General features: G+C 35.9%; 3 protein-coding genes across 6 annotated transcripts; 2 read left to right on the forward strand and 1 right to left on the reverse strand.

Moving 5' to 3' along the window:
* Positions 1-2150: 2150 nt before the first annotated feature.
* Positions 2151-3065, reverse strand: LOC109158924 (ribonuclease DdI-like). The gene is made up of 2 exons (XM_019306844.1): positions 2634-3065; positions 2151-2564 (listed from the first exon to the last, which is right to left on the reverse strand). Exons 1-2 carry the CDS (start codon positions 2952-2954, stop codon positions 2151-2153), a joined length of 735 nt encoding a protein of 244 aa, XP_019162389.1. The 5' UTR covers positions 2955-3065.
* A 6119-nt stretch (positions 3066-9184) lies between these two features.
* Positions 9185-13083, forward strand: LOC109158293 (nicotinamide adenine dinucleotide transporter 1, chloroplastic-like). Of its 4 annotated transcripts, XR_002050357.1 has the most exons (7): positions 9185-9392; positions 10281-10492; positions 11313-11361; positions 11446-11555; positions 11893-11922; positions 12055-12143; positions 12353-13083. XR_002050357.1 is itself a non-coding variant. In XM_019306215.1 (6 exons), exons 2-6 carry the CDS (start codon positions 10466-10468, stop codon positions 12082-12084), a joined length of 246 nt encoding a protein of 81 aa, XP_019161760.1. In that variant the 5' UTR covers positions 9185-9392; positions 10281-10465; the 3' UTR covers positions 12085-12261. The 4 variants fall into 4 exon arrangements, 1 of the variants encoding a protein (XP_019161760.1); XM_019306215.1 differs by lacking the exon at positions 12353-13083 and having other exon boundaries at positions 12055-12261; XR_002050361.1 differs by lacking the exons at positions 11893-11922; positions 12055-12143.
* Positions 13084-18304: 5221 nt separating this feature from the next.
* Positions 18305-20169, forward strand: LOC109158931 (probable L-type lectin-domain containing receptor kinase S.7). The gene is made up of 4 exons (XM_019306857.1): positions 18305-18526; positions 19567-19722; positions 19802-20045; positions 20162-20169. The coding sequence occupies exons 1-4, from the start codon at positions 18305-18307 to the stop codon at positions 20167-20169; spliced, it is 630 nt and encodes a 209-aa protein (XP_019162402.1).
* The last annotated feature ends 7599 nt before the right edge of the window (positions 20170-27768 follow it).

Here is a 27768-nt window from a genome sequence, read left to right on the forward strand (position 1 = left end):
ATTCATGAGGCTTGCCCATCAAGCATATGGATCTGATCGGGCTGACTTAGTCTGATATGGTCGTGGGAAGAATACGTTAGTTGAAGTTTGGCTACAGTTATATTAAATTTGTTAGCTATATAATTTTATATATATATTGGGGAAATTTGATGTTTTTTATTATAATAATTCAATTTTTCTAAAAAAAATATTTTAATTCCTATATAATGTTTGGTTCGAGTAGATTAGAAAATTGGGGGAGGGGAGTTTGGAATTGTGGTGGATTATATGGCGGTTAAGTGTATCCTTTAACATCATATTCTGATCCCCAGGCTGGCATAAGCTATTCCACCTTTGAGTCTTTGAGCTTTCCAACGTTTCCCATTCCCGTAGGGAACACATAATAATCCCACCTTACTAATTAAACTATTTAGGATGTGTTTCATCCACACATGAGAATTGAAATCGAAATGAGTATTAAATACTTGGTAATGGTAATGAGTTTTAGAGCATCTTTATCGGTTGGGATATTAGGGGGAGAAGGTAAGAAAAAGAATAATGTGGGAGAGGAGGAAAAAAAAATCAAAACTGATTTTATATATATATATATATATATATATATATATATATATATATATATATATATATAAAATATAAAAAATAAACATGTCAGAGTAATTCATTTTCTCTATTGGTTCTCTCTCTTCCATCATTAATTCCTTTTTTTTGGACAGAGTAATATCCCAACCTTTGCAGATGTTCCCCACCCCTTCTTTCTCTTGGTTCTGTCTCTGCCACCATGGCGTTTTGGCCTAAAAAATAGTGAATTCTCCTCAATTTCTCCTCTGATGTAAATGCTCTTAGTGAAAGTATTTTGCATGTTTGATAATATGGTGTAATGAGAATGATTATTAGGCTGATGAGAAATAATGGAATGAAACTCTTATCTTATTAGCGGATGAGTTTTTCAATTAAGGCGATAATCAACAATCATAGTAGTGTTCTAAAAACATGTCAACCAAATAATAACCAAACACATTCTTAATGATACTCATTTCCAATAGCTAAACCTGTAAACCAAACACATCCTTAATTACACATCTATAGAATAGGAAGTTAGGAACGGAGATAAATGCATACTCATATAATATAAACTTTAAATTATTCTCTCATCTAAATATCTAGCTATAGCTTTCTAAAGTAAAAAATAAAAAATCTAGCTATACTTCCAGCACAAAAATAATGTACTTTCAATATATTAAAAATGTACCTGATACTCATGGTCCACACAACTATGTGGACCATGATCCACACAATAATTTGTATTTTACTTAATTAAGATAATCTAAATATTACAAATTAAATTACGCATTTAGATCCTTTAAAAAAAAAGTACGCATTTTTTTTGAATGTTACTGACTCTATTACATTATAGTATATGTTCATTAAAACACAAAGAGTCAACAACGTCATGACCTCCCATATGAGAGAGGTCACTACATGCCAAAATTTATGCATTTAATTTAGATGTGACTTGTATGAAAAGTAAACCAAAATTAATGTTCACATCTTATTGTGGGGTTATTGTTTTTATGGTCGCCATTGATGATGAAATTGGCTTCAATTTCTTGCCCTCAGTCAATTCTCTTTGGATCAATTTTATAAGTTTGACGTATGAATGTGGCGGAATCTCGTATTCAAGTAGGCTAATGTTTTCCATATGTCAATTCTCATTGACTTCAATCTCTTGTGGAACATTGGCTGCCTAACTAAGCATGTCCCAGATTTGAGAGATGTACTCATTCTTTTTTCCTTCGACGCAAATATACAATAAAATAAAATAGATAAAAACTATCAAATTACAGTTATATACTTGACTTATTAATTAGTAAAATTTATGACTAAAAAATGCTTATCGAAATAGCTACTATTACTAATTCAAAAAATGTACCTCACGTATAGTATATAAAATAATGTATCTTTAGTATATTAAAAACGTACTTTTTATTTATGGTCCACATAATTGTGTGGAGCATGATCCATGTTAATATAATGCACCAATGATAAATTAAAGATCATTAAGGGGAAGCCCCTAATGCCCTAACGGAGTGTTGCAAATTGTTAGTATAGTCATAGAGTAAGATGAGACATAAAATAAGACAAATAATATTTTATATAGTCTTCAAATAAATCGGTTGAGTACCGCATGACAATTGGGCTTGAGTACATGATATTAAATTAATTGCACTTGCATCATAGCAAAGCCTAATTTCTGTTATATACATCGTATTACTATTGCGACCTTTGCGGCATACAACAATTGGAGTACTCCCGAAAGCCTGCGAAACACTTGCAAGGGTGGTCGGAGAATTGTCAGATGGTAAAATACCATAATTTGCAAGAATAGTTGTTACATTCGTTGCAAGGTATAACTGTATCGCTCTTTCAAAATAGTCTACTTCGCCTAGTAGACTATTTGAAATCTTTCCATGTTTATTCCATTCGTGTTCCCAGAACGCACGATTGGGATCCCTTTCAAGATTTGACCAATAGATGTCTAATCTGTCCCGCAAGTCTTGATTAATCTGCAAATGTCAATTTTTTTTAAAAAAAAATTACTGTGTTAATAATAATAATAATAATAACATATTTACCAATCCATCAACATATGCAGGTCCACTTGATTGTTGAGTAGTTTGTGGCCAAAGGCCATGAATGGTAAAATCTTCTTTCATTTTATTAGGTAGACATCCTGCCGGGTTAGCTATACAATAGCCCGGCGGCCAAAACAATGAGAGATAAAATGATCCCCAAGTTCGAGGGGGAGGGGGAGGGGGAGGAAGAGGAAGAGGAGATGCTTGTAGATTAGAACTAGTAGATGGAGGGGGAGGGGGATGGGGATGGGGAGGAGCATATCTCATTTTCAGGAGAAGGAGGAGTGCAGCCAGGAAGAGGAGAGGGAGAGGCGTATTCATTTTGTTTGTGGAATCGGAGGCGCTCAAACTTCACTGCTTTCTTCCTCGACCAATGCAACTTCAGGGAAGATTGCTTATAAAAAATAAAGATCTAGAAGAGGAAGAGAGAGAGAGGGGGCATGTGTGTTAACAATGAGTATCAAATACAATATATATAGAGATGCATGTAGCTAGCAATAATACGTACTCCTCAGCATAGTCTGGCTTTGGCTTTGTTGAATGTTCCTTTCAATTATTTGTAGATCGTTACAAATTGTTTTCAAAAGAATAATCTACAAGCTAATAAATCAAACAAAAGAGGAAGGCCAGTAAACATCAATCTCATATTGTACAAAAAAAGTGAAAAACCAACGGAGTACAACTTCAGAAATTATATGTTGCCTAGTGGTTATTGAAAATTTTATCTTAACTTGCAACCCACTAAACGTGTACTATACCTAATTGTTGCAAGTGACAAAATAATATCTTTTAATTTGGACCTAGTCCACACATAAAATAAAAAAATGCAGTAGCATTAGTGCTGCACTGCAGAATCTGAATTCCAAAACAAATTACCTCCCCAATTTCATACTCAGTAGAACCTTATTGCAGCATAAGCCACTTGGCATATCCATGGATTATTATATTATATTGTCATTGAATTTTACTCTCCAATGAGTATAACTAGCAATTGGAATGATATTAATTTGTACCTTACATCTTTCCTCACCCATTTTCATAACCATATTCCGTCTTTGCCTCCTGCTGTATGTTTGTGGCATTAAATACTCCAACCTTCAACAATTAAGACTATATTGCTATTATTAATACCCCGGCCCAGAACCATAATTCTTCTGCTACAATAGAAAAACTAATTACCTGGCCACCTTCTTGCATCCATGCTATCATATCTTCCATTGCAAGGGCATGCATGCATGCAGCTACTATACCTAGTAGTGTGGGATGAGTTAAACTATGTACAAAGCTAAGGAAAGGTTAATAGAGCACCAATTGAAACGCAACATAATAATATTATGAACGGATAAGGGTCAATTACATCCTTCAACTATATACGAAAGTGCAATCAGACACTCGAACTAAAAAATTTAAAAACCTCCAATTAATTAGACCCTTAAACTTGTTAAAATTATTGTGCAATTAACCTAGTTGACCTATATTTTCAAAAAAAAAAAAAAAAAAAAAAAAAAAAAAAACCTAGTTGACCTATAATAGTACGTATGTTACTCCTGCCCGCATGGGCAGCTCAACTGGTCATGTAAGGGGGGTCCTTGTGTGCAGTAAGCAAAGGTCTAACCTCTGTGGTTCAATTGAGTTACTATGATTTACATTCTCCTAGATGCTCTGTCGGGCCGGGGTTGGGGATTCAACCTTTTGAGAAGAATAGTACGTTACTCCTAGGCCACTTGCCACGTAAGATTAACATGCATCATTGAATATGCTATCCTATCCTATATATAATAAAGCTATATGGTCTTGTGAAAATTGAATGTTGCATTTAATTTTCACAAGACCATATGACTTTAAGATGTGAAAGTCTTGTGAAAATTAAATGGGCTTTAAGATGTGAAAATTAAATGTTGCATTTAATTTTCACATCTTAAAGTAATTTTCACATCTTAAAAAGCATGCATGCAACCCCAAAGTCCATAAGTTTGAAATTAATATATAGCATAGCTATGTGGCTTAATATTTAAGATTGTTGATGTGCATATTGAGGACTACGGAGACAAAGATGCGTTATTCGTGGATTCATCGGATACTATCCAACAACACTCTCCAACTTAATTGACGTGAAGTAGGCTTAGTAACATTAAGATTATATTCTCGAATTATTAGTTCTCATCTTTTATTGATTACACACTTAATTCGATAGTATTTGGAAGAAAAAAATCAATGTTCTAACTAAGATTGTGATTTTGGTCTTTAAAGGTCAATTGTATGTTGCTACATCTAGAGTTAGAAATCTCAAAGGTCTAAAATTTTTGATCCGTGATGATTCTAAAATTGTAATTCAATTACTATTATAGTTTACTAAGTTCTTAAAAATTTATAATATTAAATACTATGTACTAAATTTTTAATATAGTTTAAGATTTGTAGTAATCACCCACCTTAAATATTATTTTAATTGTAAATATATTTATGTTCATAATTTTATCATAGGAATTCACACATAATAATTATTAAATAACAAAAATTTTATATATGAATAAACCTCATATAGTGTATATTTTTATAACATATTTTCCGTGCATCGCACGGGACAAATACTAGTTAATAACAAGTAACAAGTTGTGAACAGAGTATGAGGTGTATGTATAGCTTGCATCAATAACAGAGGATATCAAAGACAAATAGGAATGGAAAGATTACTTTTCCTATGACTTGTAATATATAATCAGATAGAAGATGAATTTTACTTGTCCTAAAAACAAAGGGCAGAAGGGGGGCTGCTCCTAGTCAATACAAAGTGATATTCTACTCCATATCTTCCATGGACATGAAAAATAAATCATATATCCAAGTAAGAGGTCACCAACAGCAATTTTGAAAATCCATAAATTGTTTTCCTCCAGATATATGCTATGCAATGAAAAAGAAAAGTGTGTTTGGTTGATGGGTTTTGCCCATAGAAATGGGTATGAAAGTGATTATTATTGTTTGGTTGATAGATTTTTAGAATATTACTATGGTTTCGAATACATGATCAATTAAAAAATTCATACCCAAATAAAATAAGAGTTTCATCCCCCTTATTCATTCTCAAGCACTATTATTAGTAACCATTTCCATTCCACCCTACTATCAAACATGTTAAATATTTTCACTAAAATCCATTACCATTACCAAGTATTTGATACCCATTCCGATTCCGATTCCCATGTGCGAACCAAACACATCCTAAAAGAAAGCAAGGGCAAATGGGGAATACAAAAGTACACCAAAAATGGGGTAGGATGAATAGTGGAGCGCCAAATTCCAACGCCAAAAATTTAGTGATTTGACGACTTGATTGGAGCAATTCTACGTCATTTTTTCTTCCAAATTTAATTTGGTGATTTGGTTTGAGGTGAAGTGTAGTAAGAGTTTCTACTTTAGTAGTGATGTGCACGGCCAATTTGGAAAGAGGGAAGAAATAAACAAAGAGGGACCGGACCGGTTTTCTTTATTGATGCACCAATTACAAATTTACAATTTCAGAATTGAGCCCCGTGTACTATTCAATCATATTATTTTTGGTAGGTGAGTAGTGGTGGAGAAACGAAATTGTTTTTTTTTTTTTTTTGAAAACACGAAATTGTTAGTTTGGTTCTAAAATATGAATGAGTTGATGGAGCATAATTTTCGTATTTAATATTATGAGTTTTATTTTTCATTGAGTTGGTTGAATATAGTCTTTTTAGTATGTTTCTTTATGTGGTGTTTATGAGTTATTACACATAATTACATAATGTACATGATTTTTGGTTGAGTATGTTGAATATAATCGTATTAATATGTTTTATTTTTTATATGTGATTTATGAGTTATTACGCATGAGTGTGGTTTACATAATGCATATTATTGATACTAGTTGTGTTTTTCATCAAATTGTCTCAAATATGTTATATCTCTTTTTTTTTTTGAAGCTACTGGCTCTATTACATTGTAGCATATGTTATATCTCTAATTGTCAAAAAATGCCTAATAGTGTGAAAAATTAAAATTATTGATTATATCTCTATACTATTATAATATTTTTTTATAAAAAAAAAATGTGTTCTATGTCCAGCTACGTGTATCATTGGCAAATTTGTTGTACATATCACCAGCAAAGACCCCTGATGCGGTAAATTTCACTGGATATATGTATCCGTCTCTTTCATTGAGTACAGAGTACTTGGTTACCGGGGCTCGGGTTACCGCGACCAAAGGCCAGAGGGTCCCAAGTATGTTAATAGTTTAGAAAGAGAACCACGAGTCCCTTTTAGTGTGGTATTTATAGAAGAGTGGATGGGACACATGCGGGGGAGATCGGCATGTACGCCATGTGTCATCTATGAACTCGGGTGGTCTCAATAGCTAATGATAAAGTGTCCACATGTTGAAGGGTATTTGTCTAGCCAATATCTGACGGACTCGGTTATCAATATACCTCTTTAAGCGCTTATATATTGGACTCGAATCCCTCAGCCGATCGGCAGGATTGGAACCGGACACCAAAAGCTAAGAGCAACAACTTACAAGCTGTACTTCGACTGTCTATCTCTCATGTCTAGTCGGTCAGATGTTATATTCGGGTCAGGCTAGGTCGATAATTGACCTTCGTCACCTATGGTGTTGAATCCGATCAGGTTTTCGGTACTGGAGCTGGAGCTTGCCTTGTTCTTGGCCCTCTTAGCCTTAAACTGGTCAGACAAAGAGCTGGAGCTTGCCTTGTTCTTGGCCCTCTTAGCCTTAAACTGGTCAGACAAGGTCTTTTCTCTGGCCTTTTCAGCCTTGGACTTGTGAATGCTCTCCATTAGCCCATCAAGAGACGTTTGTTCTTGAAAACATTATCCTTAACCTTCATGTACATGTCATGATACATGTGTTTGTCAATCTTCTTAGACTCCCGATACTTGCGAAGTAAGCGCCTAAAACTCTCACTTGAAGTCAGCCTTTTGGAATCTGTGAACCGTCATGCCATATGATAAAACTTAGTCTGATCTTTATAGCTTATGACAGTTGTAGTTGAATTAGCTTAGTGGAAAGAGTTTCATCTTTTACACTAGAGCTTGAGGTTAAGGGTTCAAATTTTACCTTCGACATTCAATAATATAATATACTTATTATTTTAAAAAAATCGATCGATTTTTCAGAACCCAAACCGAACTGTTCTATATTTCGATTTGAGACCGAACCGAAATGCCCACCCCATCCAGAATGTCGGCACTTCCATGATGAAACCATCCTTCACCAATTTCCTTATGTTTTGTCCTGAGCACAAACAATGGAGAGATGAATATTAAATTAACATGCATTAAAAACAAAACCAATAGTTTATAATTATAGTAAACTAGAGATTATGATTCCCATTTCCATTGAATATATGGAAGCTAACATAATAAAAAGCAGTTCAATTTCTTAGAACTACAACTATATAATACGGAGTACAATTTTGCAATAACAATCTGGACACTGAGTGTATTAAGAGGTTCACCAAAACAAGGAGAAAATAATGAATACATTTTAGACAGCATAAAGCTCACACAAAGAGCACCAACCTACAAGAATAACCTAAGAAAAGCTAAAGCCATATCTTTTACACTAAAACAAACATGTGCTAGCTAGTATGATAACAAATTTAAGAAAGGAACACAGTCCATGATTGATATAACGAGTGAAGTAGGTGAGTCCCACTTCTAGGAAAGGGATTTTATAATTTTTTAAAATTTAGAGACAAAAAGTATAATTTTCTTTTTCAAATTTAAAATTTTATATTTTGTATGCATCGTTTAAACCAACTTTAGATCTACACTAATAAAAGCATCCATAATAGTGAAGTTTTTTTTGTAGTTTTGAAGAGTTGTGGAGTTTTTGTAAGTGTGATTAGGAAAGAGAATATGAGAGGTGAGAGAAAAAAGAAAAGTAAAAAATAGAACTGGATTTTTTAAAAAGTAATAATAAAAAGCAGTTTGTCGGGCGCGTCTAGCATTTGCCTGCCTTTTTCTCTGACCATGTTACTATTTCAATATTTGGAACCAGACACCAAATGCTAAGAGCAACAACTTATAGTCCGTTCGACTGTCTATCTCTCATGTCTAGTCGGTCAGATGTTATATTCGGGTCAGACTAGGTCGATAATTGACCGTCACCTATGGAGTTGAATCTGATCAGGTTTTCGGTACGTACGAGTCATTATGCTAGTGTATATTCCCTATCAACCCCGCCACTTATATTGGCAAGGCCATTGCATATAACTATGAGATTTTTTTAAACTAGTCAATTTCAAAGTTGAAACCTAACATGTCGTATAGTATGTCTTTGAAGATAGCATAAATGATCATAGAAGTATATCCTCGTAAGGTATATTAACTAAGGTTCTCTGATATTTTAACAACGTTATATATGTATTTAGTATATGTTTTGCACATGCTTTATTTATGTTACTTGACTATTGATAATTATAACTGGCTTAAGATGTATCATGCGTGCCAAATTATATAAGAGCAACATTATTTGAAAACACACGGATGGGCTTTGTCACAGTCTCTGATTCACAAATCACAACCACCGTCTCCCAACTTCAATTCCCCTCAAACTTGGGCGACGACGAGACCAGGGCTGAGTGGGCAACGGTAGTCCGTACTTAGCGACTCTCTCATCTTCATCTACAGCGTATACAAGATGCGAGTCCTGTGCATCCTTCGACACTCACAACTCAGCCTCGCCCCGGTCTGATCCTGTGTACCGTCGGTGAGTTCACTCCAAAAACAATTACCTATATTCAACTATATATCATAAATATTATCAAACAAGGGGTCGATTTGGTGATTTGTCGCATTTTGAAGTTAAATGAAAGAATTCGGAGATTGATGTGCTGCATTTGTATGCAATTACTGTATGTAAGATCTGCTTGGTTCTCTTTAGGTGCTGAGGATAGAAGAGAATAAATTTAATTGATGTGCTGCTTGGCTATATTTGCTTAATTGATGTGGATGTGCTGGATATTGTGTTGTTGGACAAACACACTATTTTGTTTGTTAAGATTAACCAAAGAGAACATTTTTGGTCATAGAAAGTTTTTGAGATTGAAAATTATACATAAAAAAGAGTAATCATAAATTTTAAAATGTATTGGTTATTTCATGAATGGTAGACACACGGGAGAAACAGATACATTTATGGAAGGAGTTGATAATTGAATATTGTATAACATAAAAAGTCATCGTGATTGGACTTGAAGATGACTTTCCATTGTTCAGTAATCTGGCAATTGAAAGTGAGATTTTCCATCCATTTCAGATTTCCCAATTTTGCTAAGGAATGAGAAGAATTGCATACTGACTTGAGATTTGATCTCAAGAGTCGAGACATGTGTGAACTGTGAAGGCTGTTTTAAAGTTTTGCATACCATATATTGATCTTTCTCCACTGAATATATATCGTTGGATGTGTGGTGTATTATGCTTTATGCTTTTGGTCATTTCTGTGCATCAGTTAGTATCTTGTAACTTGTAAGACATGGTAAATAAGAACAGATAATGGCATGATGTGGAGATCAGTTAGTTGTTGAATCTTTGGCTTTAACCTTTACTCTGCTTTAATATAACTGCTTTTTATAATCACTTTCTTCTGTTCCAGTTGAAACACATCCTAATTCATTTAAAACTAATCCAAAAAGAGCAGCAGATGAAAATACCCGGAGATGATGAAGTTGGATGATGATGTGGAGAGGGAAGAGTTGTTAGAGTCCTTGCCCGGTTTTGATGTTCTTGTTGGTGGTAGATCAGACTTGGGGTATGAAAATCATGATTACTTGATGCAACATGATGTGGCTGGTGGAGAGCTTGATGGTCAGTACTTAGGATATGATTTTGAGGAAAATATATGACCTTGAATATCCAGATATGACAATCCTTTTCTAAGAAGATTTATTTGATTCTGTTGAAAATTTTGACAATGAGTATAACACTAAACCACTGATTTATGTTGATGATGAGGGTGTCAAATTTTCATTATGATGTTTTCTATTTGTATGGAATGTCCGGAAACCATCTTGTATTCAATTACCAATTCAACATTGAAGCTGAGATCAGGTTGTTATGTAAATCCCACATTTACATTTGGAATATTGTTAAAGATTAAGAAAATGTTTTAAATGTTTAATGACACAATTTGGCACTTCTATTGACATGCCTTTGTATTTTTATAGTATAATAATACTAATATGTACTAAATATATGGATATAGTACATGTTTAATCTAGTAAGTGGAGAATGAATTTAAAAACTAAGTACTGGTAAACAAGTTTTCAATTTCAGTTTCCGAAAACAGAGAATTGAAAATAGAGAATTGAAAACAGAGAATAGAAAACAGAGAACGAAGTAAACAGCCCCGTAGGGTCCCAAATTGTGGCGAATCGTCTGGGCTGAGTGGCCCCGAGGATTGAGCATAGTCACAGTCTGACAGAGTAGCAGATTAGTTTTTCCCCAACACCATGGGATGGTGGTACTTTTCCTTTGCTGATATATTTTGTGAGGCTGGCCCATTCTTGCTTCTTTCTTAATTTTGTTTTCTCACTCATTGTTCTTCTGCCTTTTTCACTCTTTTATATTCCTGAAATTACGAAGTTAATAAATGAAATAATGCAGCACATGATCATATCTTCTGCAGGTTTATTTTACTATTTATGAGCAGCTGAAATCTTTTCTTTGCTCTGATGGTCAGTTAATTTTGTTTCATTCTTGAATATAAAGAATTTGTTTGCTGTTTTAGAGCTCAATATGTGTTTTATTGGCTATTTTAGATGAAAGACATAAACTTTCTATTGGTGCCAACATGCTTGCTGCTGCTGCTGCTGGGGCTGCAACTACAATTGCCACAAATCCTCTTTGGGTTGTGAAGACTAGACTTCAGGTGTGTGTCCTTCACACAAGTTTCCTTGACTCAATTGATTATGTCCCATGACGTCTACTAGTTTGGTTGCACAATGATATGAGGCCTTTATTATTCCCTTTTACCAAGAGGAGTTTAACTTTGTTTTATTTTATTTTATTTTGTTTTGTTCCTCTGGAAAATCAATTAGGGTTGTAAAGTTTATATATACAATATTTTGGGGGGTTCTTTTCTTTCTTTCTTTTTTGGATGTGGGAAGGGGAGAGGGGGGATATATCCTTGCTACTCAATTGAAGTAGCATTTCCATTCCTATTTCAAGATTGAGAGATCTGAAAGATCTGTTTCTTATATCTGTAGACTCAAGGAATGAGAGCTGGTGTTGTCGGGGTACATTATCGGCTCTAAGAAGAATAGCTCGTGAAAAGGGCATTCTAGGGTTATTCTTCTATTTGAATGTTTGAATTATGCATCACATAGGTAGTTAAGCTTGTTGATCACTTATGTTTTCATTGTTGTCAGTGGTCTTGTGACTGCTCTAGCGGGTATTAGTCATGTTGCTATCCAGTTTCCAACATATGAGAAGATCAAGATATATTTGGCTAATCGGGGTACTTCGTTATTTTCTTTTTCCCTTTTCATTTGCATAGAACTAGTTACTGTAGCAATATTCCTGAATTATTCCCTTGGAAAGGATCAATATTGATACTGCTTGATTTCTGGTAGTCATTTTTTTTGACTCTTCCATAACTTTAAAAGAAAAGCATCTTATTTATATATATTAGTATGAAATCATATGGTTTAGAATTTATTTTTGCAGAAAACAAGAATGACAGTAAAAACCATGTTCTGAAGTCAATTTCAATCACAGAGCCTCCAATCTGATAAGACGAGAGAAGCACTAAATTCATACTAACACTGGACTAAACATAAAATGTTAGAGATGCCCAAAGCGGAAAAAGAAAGATCAGGAAACAGCAACTCGGCTAGTGTTAGCAGAACCACACAAAAAAACAACGTACTTACTAGTGCCTTCATGGGATTTCTCTCTTCTTCTCCCATTCAGCAGTCAATAAAGTCAGTCCACCACCGCCCTGTAAGAAAGCTTCAAACACTTTCGATGTCAAACAATGAATTGAACCAGGTTTGTACAGCTGATGGGTAGACATATTTGGATAAGGGCACCACGGTTACTTTCATCGTTAAACTTGGCTCGTGCAACTATCCAAATGCCCCAGCCATTGTGGCCCCTCGAGGGAGAGCAAATCAAGGCAGTGACGATCTCTTCAAATATAGACAGTACCATAGAGGAGATGGTTCAATGTACCGTGTACGCCCCCATACCACGCTATCAAAGGAGTCTTTAGGCACAATTGAGTTGCCAAGAAAACATAACTGCTTCTTGATGCCCAGTGGCAACTTGATTGAGAAAAGTTCCATTAAAATAGTTGATTTTACATATATACACATATAAAGCCAAGTCTGTAAGGTACAGTTGTGATGATAAATAACCTTAATTTCATAATTTTAATTTTAAGTATAATTAAATGGCATGGTGCTTCCATGTTTGTTTTCTTGTCAATTGCTTTTGTTTTCTTGTCATTTGCGTTAGGTAATGAGTGGACTGATAGATGTATTACTTGTTCAATTGCAATGTACATTCCAAGCATTACAAGATTCAAAATATGTATATAGTGTACAACTAACTAGGTCTCAAGTTCAATTATTGACACCTTATTGGAGCTTTTTATTAATGCAATTTTGTGGACTATTACTTTAAAACTTTTGAATACTAATTCAACAAAATTCAAATAATATAACACAAATCCATTGCAATGTAGTCTTATCGGGTGACGTAGAGATTCGAACCTATGACCTTTAGTCTGGCTCTGATACCAAATTGAAGCATGTGCTCCATCTCAACTAAAAGAGTAAAAGCCTAGGCTAATAGTTGGATTGCACATTAATGATTAGTTATATGCTCAACACGCCCCCTCACGTGTGCGGTGGATTCCAAGCAACACGTGGACCGTAGTCGCTTATCGGGTGACGTAGAGATTCGAACCCATGACCTTTATTCTGGCTCTGATACCAGATGAGATTATGTGTTTGAAAAATCAATTCAGTTACTGAGGGTTACAACAGATAGAGACCTATAGGAAGATTAGCACTATAGTCTCCTAAATTCTAGGCTAGACTAAACCAAAATAACAAGAGCCACAAATATACAAAGCATACAATATAACAATAATAAATATCAATAACACTAACACATATAATCAAGAATTGGAGTTTCCGGGAGAGGGCTAAGAGACAGCGGTTCCATAATTCTATCAAGATCATAGTTTCATTGGGCACATTCCTTTGTGCTGTAATAAGTACCATATCCAGAATGACGGCCCTTCCTCTTGGCCTCCTTTTGGAATCTGTGAACTGCCATGCCATATGATAAAACTTAATCTGATCTTTACAGCTTATAATGGTTATAGTTGAATTAGCTTGGTGGAAAGAGTCTCATCTCTAGTCTCTGGTTCAAAACTTGACTTCTTTTTTGGTTTCATAACACATTCCGATTTCTATTTCCTATTCCTATTTTCTTGCCTTGCGTCTGGATCGCCGTAGCCGCGCCCCTTAAGTAAAACTCAATCACAGCCATGAAAATGTGTTCAATACTCATTCTTTATGGTATTTTCTTCATTTTCTTCCTTCTCTTCAACGTCGGTTGTTCTTTGAGGTTTGATTTCCCATCTTTAAATGTCACTAGCCTCACTCTTCTTGGAGGCGCACACGTACAAAATAGTTTGCTAGGCCTAACTAGAAAATCACGAGTGCCATCCTCAAACTCTGGCTCCGCTTTGTACAATAACCCAGTTCGGTTTTTTCACAAACATTCCAATGTCGCAGCTTCTTTCTCCAAAAGATTCACCTTCATGATTGGCAGCGTGACTCCGTGGTCGCCTGGCGCTGGATTCTGCTTTTTCCTCTCTCCTTATAACGACATTTTGAGAGGCCCCGGATGATGTTTGGGCCTGATATACTCGTCGTCCTAGAAGAACATGTTTGTTGCTGTTGAGTTTGGCATTGTGCGAGATTGGCAGTTTCATGACCCGGATGACAACCATGTGGGGTTGGATATAGACTCAATTGTCTCTGTAAAGACCACCCCCAGTGCAATGCTGGGTTGCATCAATCTCAAGAGCAGATTCCCAATCACTGCTTGGATTGATTATCATAGCCGCAAGAAGAAACTAGAGGTATTCTTCAGTTATGACACTATGAAACCTGCAACCCCTGTAATATGGGGTTGACATAGACCTCTGTGCTGACCTCCAGGAGTTAACGTTCGTTGGCTTCTAGGCTTAAAGGATTTTTGGGCCTGATGTACTCGTCGTACCAGAAGAACAGGTTTTTTGCGGTTGAGTTTGACAATGTGCGAGATTGGCAGTTTCATGACCCGGATGCCAACCATGTGGGGTTGGATATAGACTCAATTGTCTCTGTAAAGACCACCCCCAGTGCAATGTTGGGTTGCATCAATCTCAAGATCAGATTCTCAATCACTGCTTGGATTGATTATCAGAGCCGCAGGAAGAAATTAGAGGTATTCTTGAGTTATGACACTGTGAAACCTGCAACCCCTGTAATATGGGGTTGACATAGACCTCTCTGCTTACCTCCCGGAGTTAACATTCCTTGGCTTCTAGGCTTCAGGGATTTTTGGGCCTGATGTACTCGTCGTCCCACAAGTACAAGTTTGTTGCGGTTGAGTTTGACACTGTGCGAGATTTGCAATTTCATAACCCTGATGACAACCACGTGGAGATATAGAATCAATTGTCTCTGTAAAGACCACCCCCAGTGCAATGCTGGGTGGCATCAATCTCAAGAGTAGATTCCCAATCACTCTTAGATTGATTATCAGAGCTGCAGAATAAACTAGAGGTATTCTTGAGTTATGACACTGTGAAACCTGCAACCCCTGTAATGGGGGGTTGACATAGACCTCTCTGCTTACCTCCAGGAGTTAACGTCCTTTGGCTTCTAGGCGTCAACTGAGGAAAGCACCAAGGTGCATATAATCAAGAATTGGAGTTTCCGGGAGAGGGATAAGAGACAGCGGTTCCATGATTCTATCAAGATCAAAGTTTCATTGGGCACATTCCTTTGTGCTGCAGTAAGTACCATATCCAGAATGACGACCCTTCCTCTTGGCCTCCTTTTGGAATCTTTGAACTGCCATGCCATATTATAAAACTTAATCTGATCTTTATAACTTATGATGGTTATAGTTGAATTAGCTTGGTAGAAAGAGTCTCATCTTTTACACTAGAGGTCTCGGGTTCAAATCTCGACTTTCTTTTTGTTTCATAACACATTTCGATTTCTCGAAAAAATGGCAACGACAATTTTTCCCCAAATCCTTTATATGTGAATTTGAAATCCTAAAACCATTTCCTATTCCTATTTTCTTGTGTTGCTTCTGGATCGCCGTAGCCGCGCCCCTTTCAGAAAACTCAGTCACAGCCATGAAAATGTGTTCAAGACTCGTTCTTTATGGTATTTTCTTCATTTTCTCCCTTCACTTCAACACCGGTCGTTCTCAGAGGTTCGATTTCCCATCTTTCAATGTCACTAGCCTCACTCTTCTTGGGTACGCACACGTACAAAATGGTTTGCTTGGCCTAACTAGAAAATCACAAGTGCCATCCTCAAACTCTGGCTCCACCTTGTACAAGAACCCAGTTCGGTTCTTTCACAAACACACCAATGTCGCAGCTTATTTCTCCACAAGATTCAGCTTCGTGATTGGCAGCGTGACTCCGTGGTCGCCTGACTCTGGATTCTGCTTTTTCCTCTCCCCTTATAACCACATTTTGAGGAGCCCCGGAGGATTTTTGGGCCTGATATACTCGTCGTCCCAGAAGAACAGGTTTGTTGCGGTTGAGTTTGACGATGTGCGAGATTGGCAGTTTCATGATCCGGATGACAACCATGTGGGGTTGGATTTAGACTCAATTGTCTCTGTAAAGACCACCCCTAGTGCAATGCTGGGTGGCATCAATCTCAAGAGCAGATTCCTAATCACTATTTGGATTGATTATCAGAGCCGTAAGAAGAAACTGGACGTATTCTTGAGTTATGACACTGTGAAACTTGCAACCCCTGTAATATGGGGTTGACATAGACCTCTCTACTTACCTCCAGGAGTTAACGTTCCTTGGATTCTAAGCTTCAAGGATTTTTGGGCCTGATGTACTCGTCGTCCCACAAGAACGGGTTTGTTGCAGTTGAGTTTGACACTGTGCGAGATTGGCAATTTCATGACCCGGTTGACAACCATGTACGGTTGGATATAGACTCAATTGTCTCTGTAAATACCACCCCTAGTGCAATGCTGGGTGGCAAAAATCTCCAGTGCAGATTCTCAATCACTGCTTGGATTGATTATCAGAGCCGCAAGAAGAACTAGAGGTATTCTTGAGTTATGACACTGTGAAACCTGCAACCCCTGTAATGAGGGGGTTGAGATAGACCTCTATTCTTACCTCCAGGAGTTAATGTTCATTGGCTTCTCGGCTTCAACTAAGGAAAGCACTGAGGTGCATATAATCAAGAATTGGAGTTTCCGGGAGAAGGATAAGAGATAGTGGTTCCATGATTCTATCAGGATCATAGTTTCATTGGGCACATTCCTTTGTGTCGCAGTGTGTATCATATCCAGAATGACGGCCCTTCCTCTTGGCCTCCTTTTGAAATTTGTTAATTGCCATGCCATATGATAAAACTTAATCTGATCTTTATAGCTTATAACGGTTATAGTTGAATTAGCTTGGTGGACATAGTCTTGTCTTTTACACTAGAGGTCTCGGGTTCAAAACTCAACTTTCTTTTTGTTTCATAACACATTCCGATTTCTTGAAAAAATGGCAACGGCAATTTTTCCCCATATCCTTTATATTTGAATTTGAAAGCCTAAATCCATTTCCTATTTTCTGGCGTTGCTTCTGGATCACCGTAGCCGCGCCCCTTACGGAAAACTCAATCACTGCCATGAAAATGTGTTCAAGACTCGTTCTTTATGGTATTTTCTTCATTTTCTTCGTTTTCTTCAACACTGGTCGTTCTTTGAGGTCCGATTTCCCTTCTTTCAATGTCACTAGCCTCACTCTTCTAGGATACGCACACGTTCAAAATGGTTTGCTAAGCCTAACTAGAAAATCACGAGTGTTTCTTTTTGTTTCATAACACATTCCGATTTCTTGAAAAAATGGCAACGGCAATTTTTCCCCATATCCTTTATATTTGAATTTGAAAGCCTAAATCCATTTCCTATTTTCTGGCGTTGCTTCTGGATTGCCGTAGCCGCGCCCCTTACGGAAAACTCAATCACTGCCATGAAAATGTGTTCAAGACTCGTTCTTTATGGTATTTTCTTCATTTTCTTCGTTTTCTTCAACACTGGTCGTTTTTTGAGGTCTGATTTCCCATCTTTCAATGTCACTAGCCTCACTCTTCTAGGATACGCACACGTTCAAAATGGTTTGCTAAGCCTAACTAGAAAATCGCGAGTGTCATACTCAAACTCTGGCTCCGCCTTGTACAAGAACCCAGTTTGGTTCTTTCACAAACACTCCAATGTGGCAGCTTCTTTTTCCATAAGAATCACCTTCGTGATTGGTAGCGTGACTCCGTGGTCACCTGGTGCGGGATTTGCTTTTTCCTCTCCCCTTATAACGACATTTTGAGGAGCCCCGAAAGATTTTTGGGCCTAATGTACTCGTTGTCCCAGAAGAACAGGTTTGTTGCGGTTGAGTTTGACAATGTGCGAGATTGGCAGTTTCATGATCCGGATGACAACCATGTGGGGTTGGATATAAACTCGATTGTCTCTGTAAAGACCACCCCCAGTGCAATGCTGCGCGGCATCAATCTTAAGAGCACATTCCCAATCACTGCTTGGATTGATTATCAAAGCCGCAAGAAGAAATTAGAGGTATTCTTGAGTTATGACACTATGAAACCTACAACCCCTGTAATGGGGGGTTGACATAGACCTCTCTGCTTACCTCCAGGAATTAACGTTCGTTGGCTTCTCGGCTTCAACTGCGGAAAGCATCGAGGTGCATATAATCAAGAATTGGAGTTTTCGGGAGAGGGATAAGTGACAGCGGTTCTATGATTTTATCAAGATCATAGTTTAATTGGGCACATTCCTTTGTGCCGCAATAAGTACCATATCCAGAATGACAGCCCTTCCTCTTGGCCTCCTTTTGGAATCTGTGAACTGCGATGCTATATATATGATTAAACTTAATCTGATCAATATAGCTTATGATGGTTATAGTTGAATTAGCTTGGTGGACAGGGTCTCATCTTTTACACTAGAGGTCTCGGGTTCACGGGTTCATAACTCCACTTTCTTTTTGTTTCATAACACATTCCGATTTCTCGAAAAAATAGCAATGGCAATTTTTCCCCATATCCTTTATATTTGAATTTGAAATCCTAAAACCATTTCCTATTCCTATTTTCTTGCGTTGCTTCTGGATCGCCGTAGCCGCGCCCCTTACGGAAAATTCAATCACAGCCATGAAAATGTGTTCACGACTCGTTCTTTATGGTATTTTTTTCATTTTCTTCCTTCTCTTCAGCACCGGTCGTTCTCTGAGGTTCGATTTCCCATCTTTCAATGTCACTAGCCCCATTCTTCTTGGATACGCACACGTACAAAATGGTTTGTTAGGCCTAATTAGAAAATCATGAGTGTCATCCTCAAACTCTGGCTCCGCCTTGTACAAGAACCCAGTTCGGTTCTTTTACAAACACTCCATTGTCGCAGCTTATTTCTCCACAAGATTCACCTTCGTGATTGGCAGCGTGACTCCGTGGTCGCCTGGCGTTGGATTCTACTTTTTCCTCTCCCCTTATAACGACATTTTGAGGAGCCCCGGAGGATTTTTGGGCCTGATGTACTCGTCGTCCCAGAAGAACAGGTTTGTTGCGGTTGAGTTTGAGAATGTCCGAGATTGGTAGTTTCATGACCCGGATGACAACCATGTGGGGTTGGATATAGACTCAATTGTCTCTGTAAAGACCACCCCCAGTGCAATGCTGGGTCGCATCAATCTCAAGAGGACATTCCCAATCACTACTTGGATTGATTATCATAACCGCAAGAAGAAACTGGAGGTATTCTTGAGTTATGACACAATGAAACCTACAACCCCTATAATATGAGGTTGGCATAAACCTCTTTGCTTACCTCCAGGAGTTAACGTTCGTTGGCTTCTCGGCTTCAACTGAGGAAAGCACCGAGGTGCATATAATCAAGAATTGGAGTTTCCGGGAGAGGGCTAAGAGACAGCGGCTCTATGATCATAGATTCATTGGGCATTTGTGCCGCAGTAATAAGTATCATATCCAGAATGAAGCCCCTTCCTCTTGGCCTCCAATCTGTAAACTGTCATGCCATATGACAAAACTTAATGGTGATGAAACACCCGTCACGCCAAGTAATATTATTAGACTATTTACATGGAATTTACAAGAATTCAACTCTAGGAGAGCACAATTGTTTTTAGCTCGAACATATTGCATCTATTCTTTACATTCAAATTTTTTTGATTAGACCAATAGATCGTTTTATTTATTCTTATTACAATTTTATTCAACCGATCTTTCAGAGAGTCAGTCACTGAAATTGATTAATCCTAATAAAGGTCTAAAAACCTTTATCATGTTTATTATTACCAGCAAAATAGAGTTTCAATCTTTAATTTCTTGTGTGTGCCTCCCTTCGACATATCCTAGAGACTTGTGTGTTGCATTGGCATTATCATATCCCCTCCCTTAGCTTATTGGCTCAAAATTTGCTATTAGATGATTGTAACGATATCACTTTTTTTTTTTGTTGGTGATGATAAAAATCTGTAGTTACTATCCAATGGTGTGCATGCACTGAGTAAACTTCGTCTTGTGACTAAACGGCAAAGGATCACAAGAATGTAAACCAGGTTTAGGTTGTCTGATCCATGACTGACCGATTCAAACCAAGAAGGTCAATAGACTACTTCCACTAGGAGTCGAACTTGAAGTAATGTGGTTACCAAACTAATAACCTGACCAAGTTAGTTGGAATTGCCTCCCTATGATCGTTTCTTAGATATAGGGAGTCCCGATATTATAGATAGAAGGAATAAAAGTCAGGCCATTGAAATGTACACAATAATGCAATTTAGGTCACTGAACCTAAAAAAAAAATAACAATTGGGTCCCTAAACTAATCAATTTTATGCAATTCGTTCAATTTACAAGTTTTTCAGGTTAGTAACAGGTCATCCAAAATTTAAAATATTTTTTAAAAAATTATTATTTAAAAATAATAATTTAATTTTTCTTCTTTCAAAAAAAAATTAATTTTTCTTTATTTAAAAAAAAAAAAAAATTATGCCCTGGACCCATACAAAACAATGTCTGCACTCCAATTAGAGGGTTTTCTTCCTTTGCTAGACACATCCTAGCAATAATGTGTTGTATCTTTAAGGAGATTGGGTTTTGTTATGATAAGGATGCCAATCAAGTTCAAGATTGTGATCAAACATTCAAACCCTAAACAACAAATGCTCCGCCAGTTTCACGTCGCGATGACGGACTGAGATCGACACCGGCACCGCGAAGGAAAGCCTAGCTTCAATTGGGCCCAATTCCATACTTGACTCGATTGGGCAAACAGTAGGGAGGTGGAGGAGCAATGGGCAAAGCATTATTTGGCAAATTATGCCCTGGACCCGTGTCCACAATGAATTGTGGACACGGGCCAAAAACAACGTCTTTTTTAAAAAAAAAAATGCGTCATTTAGTTAAAAATAAATAAAATTCGCGCGCGTTTTGCCGTTAACGCCGTTAACGCTGTTATTTTTTTTTTTTTTTGAATTATGAATGTACAGTTATGCCGTTATGAATGTACAGTTATGCCGTTATGAAATTATGAACACAGAGCTCTAACATTATTAACTTACAATTATGAACATATAGTGATAAAATTATGACCATGGAGCTTTAAAATTGTGAATATAGAGCTTCGAAGATTATGAATGTACAGTTATGGAGTTATGAATGCACAGTTATAGAGTTATGAATCTACAGTTATGGAGTTATGAATCTACAGTTATGAGATTATGAATCTACAGTTATGGAATTATGAATGTACAGTTATTGATCGAATTATGAACAAAGAGCTCTGACATTATGAACTTACAATTATGAACATATAGTGATAAAATTATGAACATAGAGCTCTAAAATTGTGAACATAGAGCTTCAAAAATTATGAATGTACAATTACGGAGTTATGAATGTACAGTTATAGAGTTATGAACGTACAGTTATGGAGTTATGAATGTACAGTTATTAACATATAGTAATAAAATTATGAACATATACTCCTATAACGAAGCGGTCTGAAATTTTTGTTTAAAAAAAAAAAAAGAAAAATCTAACGGCACTGTTACCCGTGTCCAGCATGCATGCTGGACACGGGTCCAACGCATAACGATTGGCATTATTTAGGGTAGGCAATTCAAAATGAAGATGAAGATAGAGGTGGCGAACCCTAATGCCAGCCAAAACATATTGTTTGTTTCTTTTCTTGTAGGCAAGATGAAGATGAAGATAGAGTAAGCAAACACTAATGCTAGCCAAATCATATTGTTTTTTTTTTTCTTTTCTTGTAAGCAAGATGAAGATAATTTGAGGCTTTTAAAGGCAAAATAATAATAATAATAATTGTGGATGCTCATGCAAGAAACATGGTGCTGCCAAAATTAGTCCATGCAAAGGGAGAGGGAGTTCGGCAGGTTCTTGAGGTCAGGATTGATGAATTAATTACTAATTAAACGCAAATGTATAGGTTAAAAATAAAAAGACAAAAACGTCATTTGACAAATAAACTTAACCAATTTAGGGAAAAAAAAAATGCAAACCCAAAGTTTGAAGACAGGGATGTCAGCTTAATTCCCAGCACCCACCCCCATTAGCCCAGAGTAGTGGTAATCTATAGGTGCACAATTCTTCATCAGGAAAAAGTAATCAAGAATAGACTCACAGCACACATTCCATACTTATTGCAATATGTCAATACACTTTAAGAATGAAAAAAATAACTAATTCTCTAAAATAAAATAAAGTAGAAAGAGAAAGCAAATGTTACATCCTTGCGCCATAAATATGGATACATAAACATTTTTTTATTTTTAAAGAAATTTCAAACTCTCATGAAAATCTCGGGCATATGGCTTTAGGTAATCGCCAAACAAAGCAATATTACTTTCACTCATCAATTCTTCATCTTTATTAATATTCCGTTCACTGACGATTTGAGCATTCCCAGCTAGATTCATACCAATATTAATAGCACTATTCTTCACTTCCCTTGTACAAATAATCTTCATTTCTTGGGTTACCAAATCAATAGAAATTAGATATGGTCTAGAACCATCATTGAAAACAATCTCATTATTATACCTTGATTTCGTATCACCCGAAAACACTAACAATTGGCCACCCAAATTCCAAATTCCTACTGGGGTCCAATCATTTATTGCGGTATCAGCGTGTATACCCAAATCATCATGTATACAACGCCAAGTAATATTATTATTATTTTCATCCATTAACCAAATGGTGATGAAACACCCATCCCCCACAAACTCAGCAAAACTGATTGTAGCAATAGTGTCATTCATAATCGTAATGAAATCAGTATTGCATACTCCTGGAATCACAATCTCACCAAAAATCTCATCATCCATGTCAAACCAAATCAAAGTAACAACCCCACAATCTGAATAACACGCCCAATAATATTTTCCTTTTAAATAGAGGTCTCGAGTGTAGTTAAAGACAGGAAAACGTGCAGGAGCATTTGGAACTGCATCTATTTGCCTCCAATTCCATGAATCCCCTACTTGGCTACAAACCATTACAATTTCGTGAGCATCTTCTCTTAGGTTTATATCTTCAAATCTCAAAAGCATGACAATCTTCCAGACCATGTTTTTAGACAACCCAAATCCAAACATTATATGTAGATAATCTTCAATAGGTCCCTTGTTTGGTGGTTTGTTAGGCACCTTAATTGAAGGTAAGGTCTTTATTTCCCTGGTGGATGGATTCAAAGCGAAAACATCAAAAATCATGCCTGGAGAAGGCATTCTTTTCGTATTACCGCCAACCGCGCTCGCGCTTGGATAACCTTTGCCAACAATCAGACATAGCACACCATGACAACTCTTGATGTATTTAATTTCTGAATTTGACATGTCTAGGTATATGCATCTCGTCTCAGACTCTGATTCTTTGTAAAGCAAGTAATATATTAGACCATATACAGGGAACTTAAGAGAATTCAACTCTAGGAGAGCACAATTGTTTTTAGCTCGACTAAATTCGTAGTGTTTATCCATGAAATCATGATCGTTTTTTATCAAGTCATAAAAAAATCTACAAACACACTTAAATCGCATTAGAGTCTTTACCGATAATCTCGCCAAAATTTCAATCAATAAATCCCTCGGTAATTCCCAGCTTTCCATTCTTAATTGACACTTCAATTCATGGAGAGTTTTCAAAATCTAACAACTTAAGAATCCGAGGCTTAACCCTCAACTTAATGAGATCTACAAGCAATCGAATAACGATGTACCTTTAAACCTCAAAGGACAGTAATCTCCCTCAACCAAATTGGAGACGAGGATAACGACGACGGCGGAGACTGAAGCAAACGAATTTGAGAATTGAACGGAGTTTTGAGGTCGCGTGCTGGAAGGCGGAAGTCGGTTTAGGGTTTGGGTTTATATCGTACAGAGTAGTAGCCAACCTTCCCAATTTATTTAGACTTTAGAGGGCGCTTGGTTTAAGTTATACCGAGTATAAAATAGTTGGCGTTTGGTTCGGGTCATCTTAGATTACCTAAGTAATTTGAGTGTGGTAATGTTATATTACCTTATTTGGTTTAAGTTATGAGATTATCAGGTAATATTATATTACCTGAAAGCATGGTTGCAATAGGCGCTAGGCGCTAGTCGGGCGGTAGAGTAGCGCCTAGCGCCTAGACAGCCTAGGCGGGGTCTAAGCGGCCTAGGCGGTGACTAACTGAAAAAATGAAAAACAGTGCACGTGTGTTGGTGCATATATGTCATATTATACATACATACATAGATACATATATATATATATATATATATATATATATATATATATATATATATATATATATATATATATATATATATATATATATATATATATATATATATATAAATGAAAAAAATTAGCAAGGTCGAGTCGGACGGGTTAACTCGGCTAATTCGACAGAAATTGACGAGTTAACTCAGCGTAATTGGTCGAGTTAGGCGCTAGGCGGGCGCCTAGGTGGCCGGTCTCCTAGGCGGGAGCCTAGGAGGGAAATCGCCACGGCCTAGGGGCGCCTAGCGCCTAGGCGCCGATTACTCGGTGCCTAGGCGGGATTTTTGCAACCCTGCCTGAAAGCTGATGTGGCGGTAATGTTTCAAGGTAATGTGATTACCCCTATTTTTTTTAGGTAATCTTAGATTACCTTGAATTATTCCAACTTTGCCTTTGTTAACTAATCCTTATATAATAATAATAATAATAATAATAATAATAATAATAATAATAACAACGAAATTAATATATGTTTATATAATCAAATATACATATGTGTATATTTATATATTTAGTTTTTTTAATATTTAAGCTTTTATATATATTCATAGATATAAATAAATACACACACATTATATATATATATATATATATATATATATATATATATATATATATATATATATATATATATATATATATATATATATATATATATATATATTATTGAGGGCATTATTGTAAATTGATCTATATAATCTAAAATATAACCCTGAACCAAACAAGGTAATATTATATTACACCATCCAACCCAAACACACAAGGTAATCTTACATTTTCAAAATCTCACATTACCTTCTAGGAGGTAATCCTATTACATGGGGTAATCCAAGGTTCCGTGAACCAAACGCCCCCGGGGGCGTTTGGTTCAGGTCATCTTAGATTACCTAGGTAATCTAAGTCTGGTAATGTAATATTACATTGTTTGGTTCAAGTTATGTGATTACCTGGTAATGTTATATTACCTGAAAGCTGATGTGGCGGTAATGTTTCAAGGTAATGTGTTTACCCCCTTTTTTTTACCCCATCCAAACCAAACACATAAGGTAATTTTACATTCCCAAAATTTCACATTACCTTCCTGGAGGTAATCTTATTACCTGGGGTAATCCAAAATTCCGTGAACCAAACGCCCCAAGGTAATCCTATTACCTGGGGTAATCCAAGATTCTGTGAACCAAATGCCCCCTTAGGGTTATATTTGTTTAGGAATATAAAACTCTTATGTTTGGTTCAAATTATGCAACTTTCTTCGGGAATGTCATATAACTTCCCTATTAAGTTTTTAGTTATTGTAGTTAAATGTGAGATACCTTCCAATTTCTTAGGCAATCTCACATTCAATTCTCTTATCTTATTACTAATTTTGATTTTTGACATTTTAATCAATTTGTCTTGTTACCATTGTTTTATTTACATACATTAATTTTAAACCAAACGCAAGCCCCTTACTTCTTTCGCAGATTTTGAGAGTAACATTTTTTAGGCATAAATTTCCAATTGACAAAATAAAAATATTTTACCGTACAAATATGGAAAAAAGTGGAATCAATCATGATTTTTGTAGATTTTTAAAAACTTTTAAAATGATAAATTTTAATAAACTTTTATTGACTTTCATAGAGTTGTATAAAACTTTGAAAGACTCTATAAAAGTATATATAAAAAACATTCATAAATTTTTATCGATTTTTTTATTTTAAAAAGTTTACAAAAACTATTGAAATTCTAAATTGAATACATCCTTATAAACTTTTAATGATTTTGATTCTTATCATTTACAATTTTCTTACAGAACATGTTATAGTATATCATAAAATTCTTCTTATTATATAGTTCTTCACTCACATCAACATTATTACTTTTATCCATAGAATGATGTGACTTATATGCTAATTACTTATATGGTATTAATAAGCATAAAAAAAAAAAAAACTATTTCATAAGAAATTCATAATAATATTGAACAGTACTAAAATTTATAATAATAGAATTGTTCAAATAAAATATTTAAAAATATAATACTAATAGCATTTCAATACAAACCCCCTTAAAATACAAATCTCCCTTAAAATACAAACTTGAGCTCGTGCACACATTAACATATTTACATGCACACAAGGCGCACTGCCAACCAATTCTGGGATTAGCTCGTGCACACATTAACATACTTATATGCACACAGCGCGTAGGAGGAAAAATCACAACCATCCATCAAAGCTCGTGCACACATTAACATACTTACATGCACACAACGCGTAGGAGGAAATAATCACAACCACCATCAAACCTCGTGCACACATTAATATACATACATGCACACTGGGCACACTGCCAACAATATTTGGGATTAGCTCGTGCACACATTAACATACTTACATGCACACAGTTTGTATTTTAAGGGAAATTTGTATTTTAAGGGGTGTTTGTATTTGAAAATAATCATATATATATATATAATTATACTTGATATACTGTTAGGCATTAGGTTGAGGCTATAGGTTCCTTCCCACGTGAATTCATGCACAATATAATGCACAAATTAATGACCCAAGAAGGAGGTTTAACGCAAGTAATAACAATCTCTAGGTTGGTAACATTAGTTGGGAATATAATGAACCTAATTTAAACCTTAAACATAACTTAACGATTTACACTTAATTAATTTTAATTTTAACTACTTTTCATTCCAATTGCCTGACGTGAGCTATTGTTATGGTTAATCTCTTTCTTCAAGAGATCACTCATATACAAGTAATACAACTATACAAGCTAAGAGAGGAGTCAGATCATGTTGTGTAATTATTCTTTACTTTTATCAAAAAATTTGTACCAAATTTTGTATTATAACTTAATTTAAGTCACTTGTAATACAACCAACTAATTCATGTGTACAACTATAATAAATATAAAGCTAGAGTAATGTCACATATCGTATATTGTACGTGAAAGAAAAAATAAATAATAATCATGTCAGTAATTCAATGGTTC

The sequence above is a fragment of the Ipomoea nil genome, unplaced genomic scaffold (genome assembly GCF_001879475.1).
Source record: "Ipomoea nil cultivar Tokyo-kokei standard unplaced genomic scaffold, Asagao_1.1 scaffold0302, whole genome shotgun sequence".
NCBI classification, from domain to species: Eukaryota; Viridiplantae; Streptophyta; class Magnoliopsida; order Solanales; family Convolvulaceae; genus Ipomoea; species Ipomoea nil.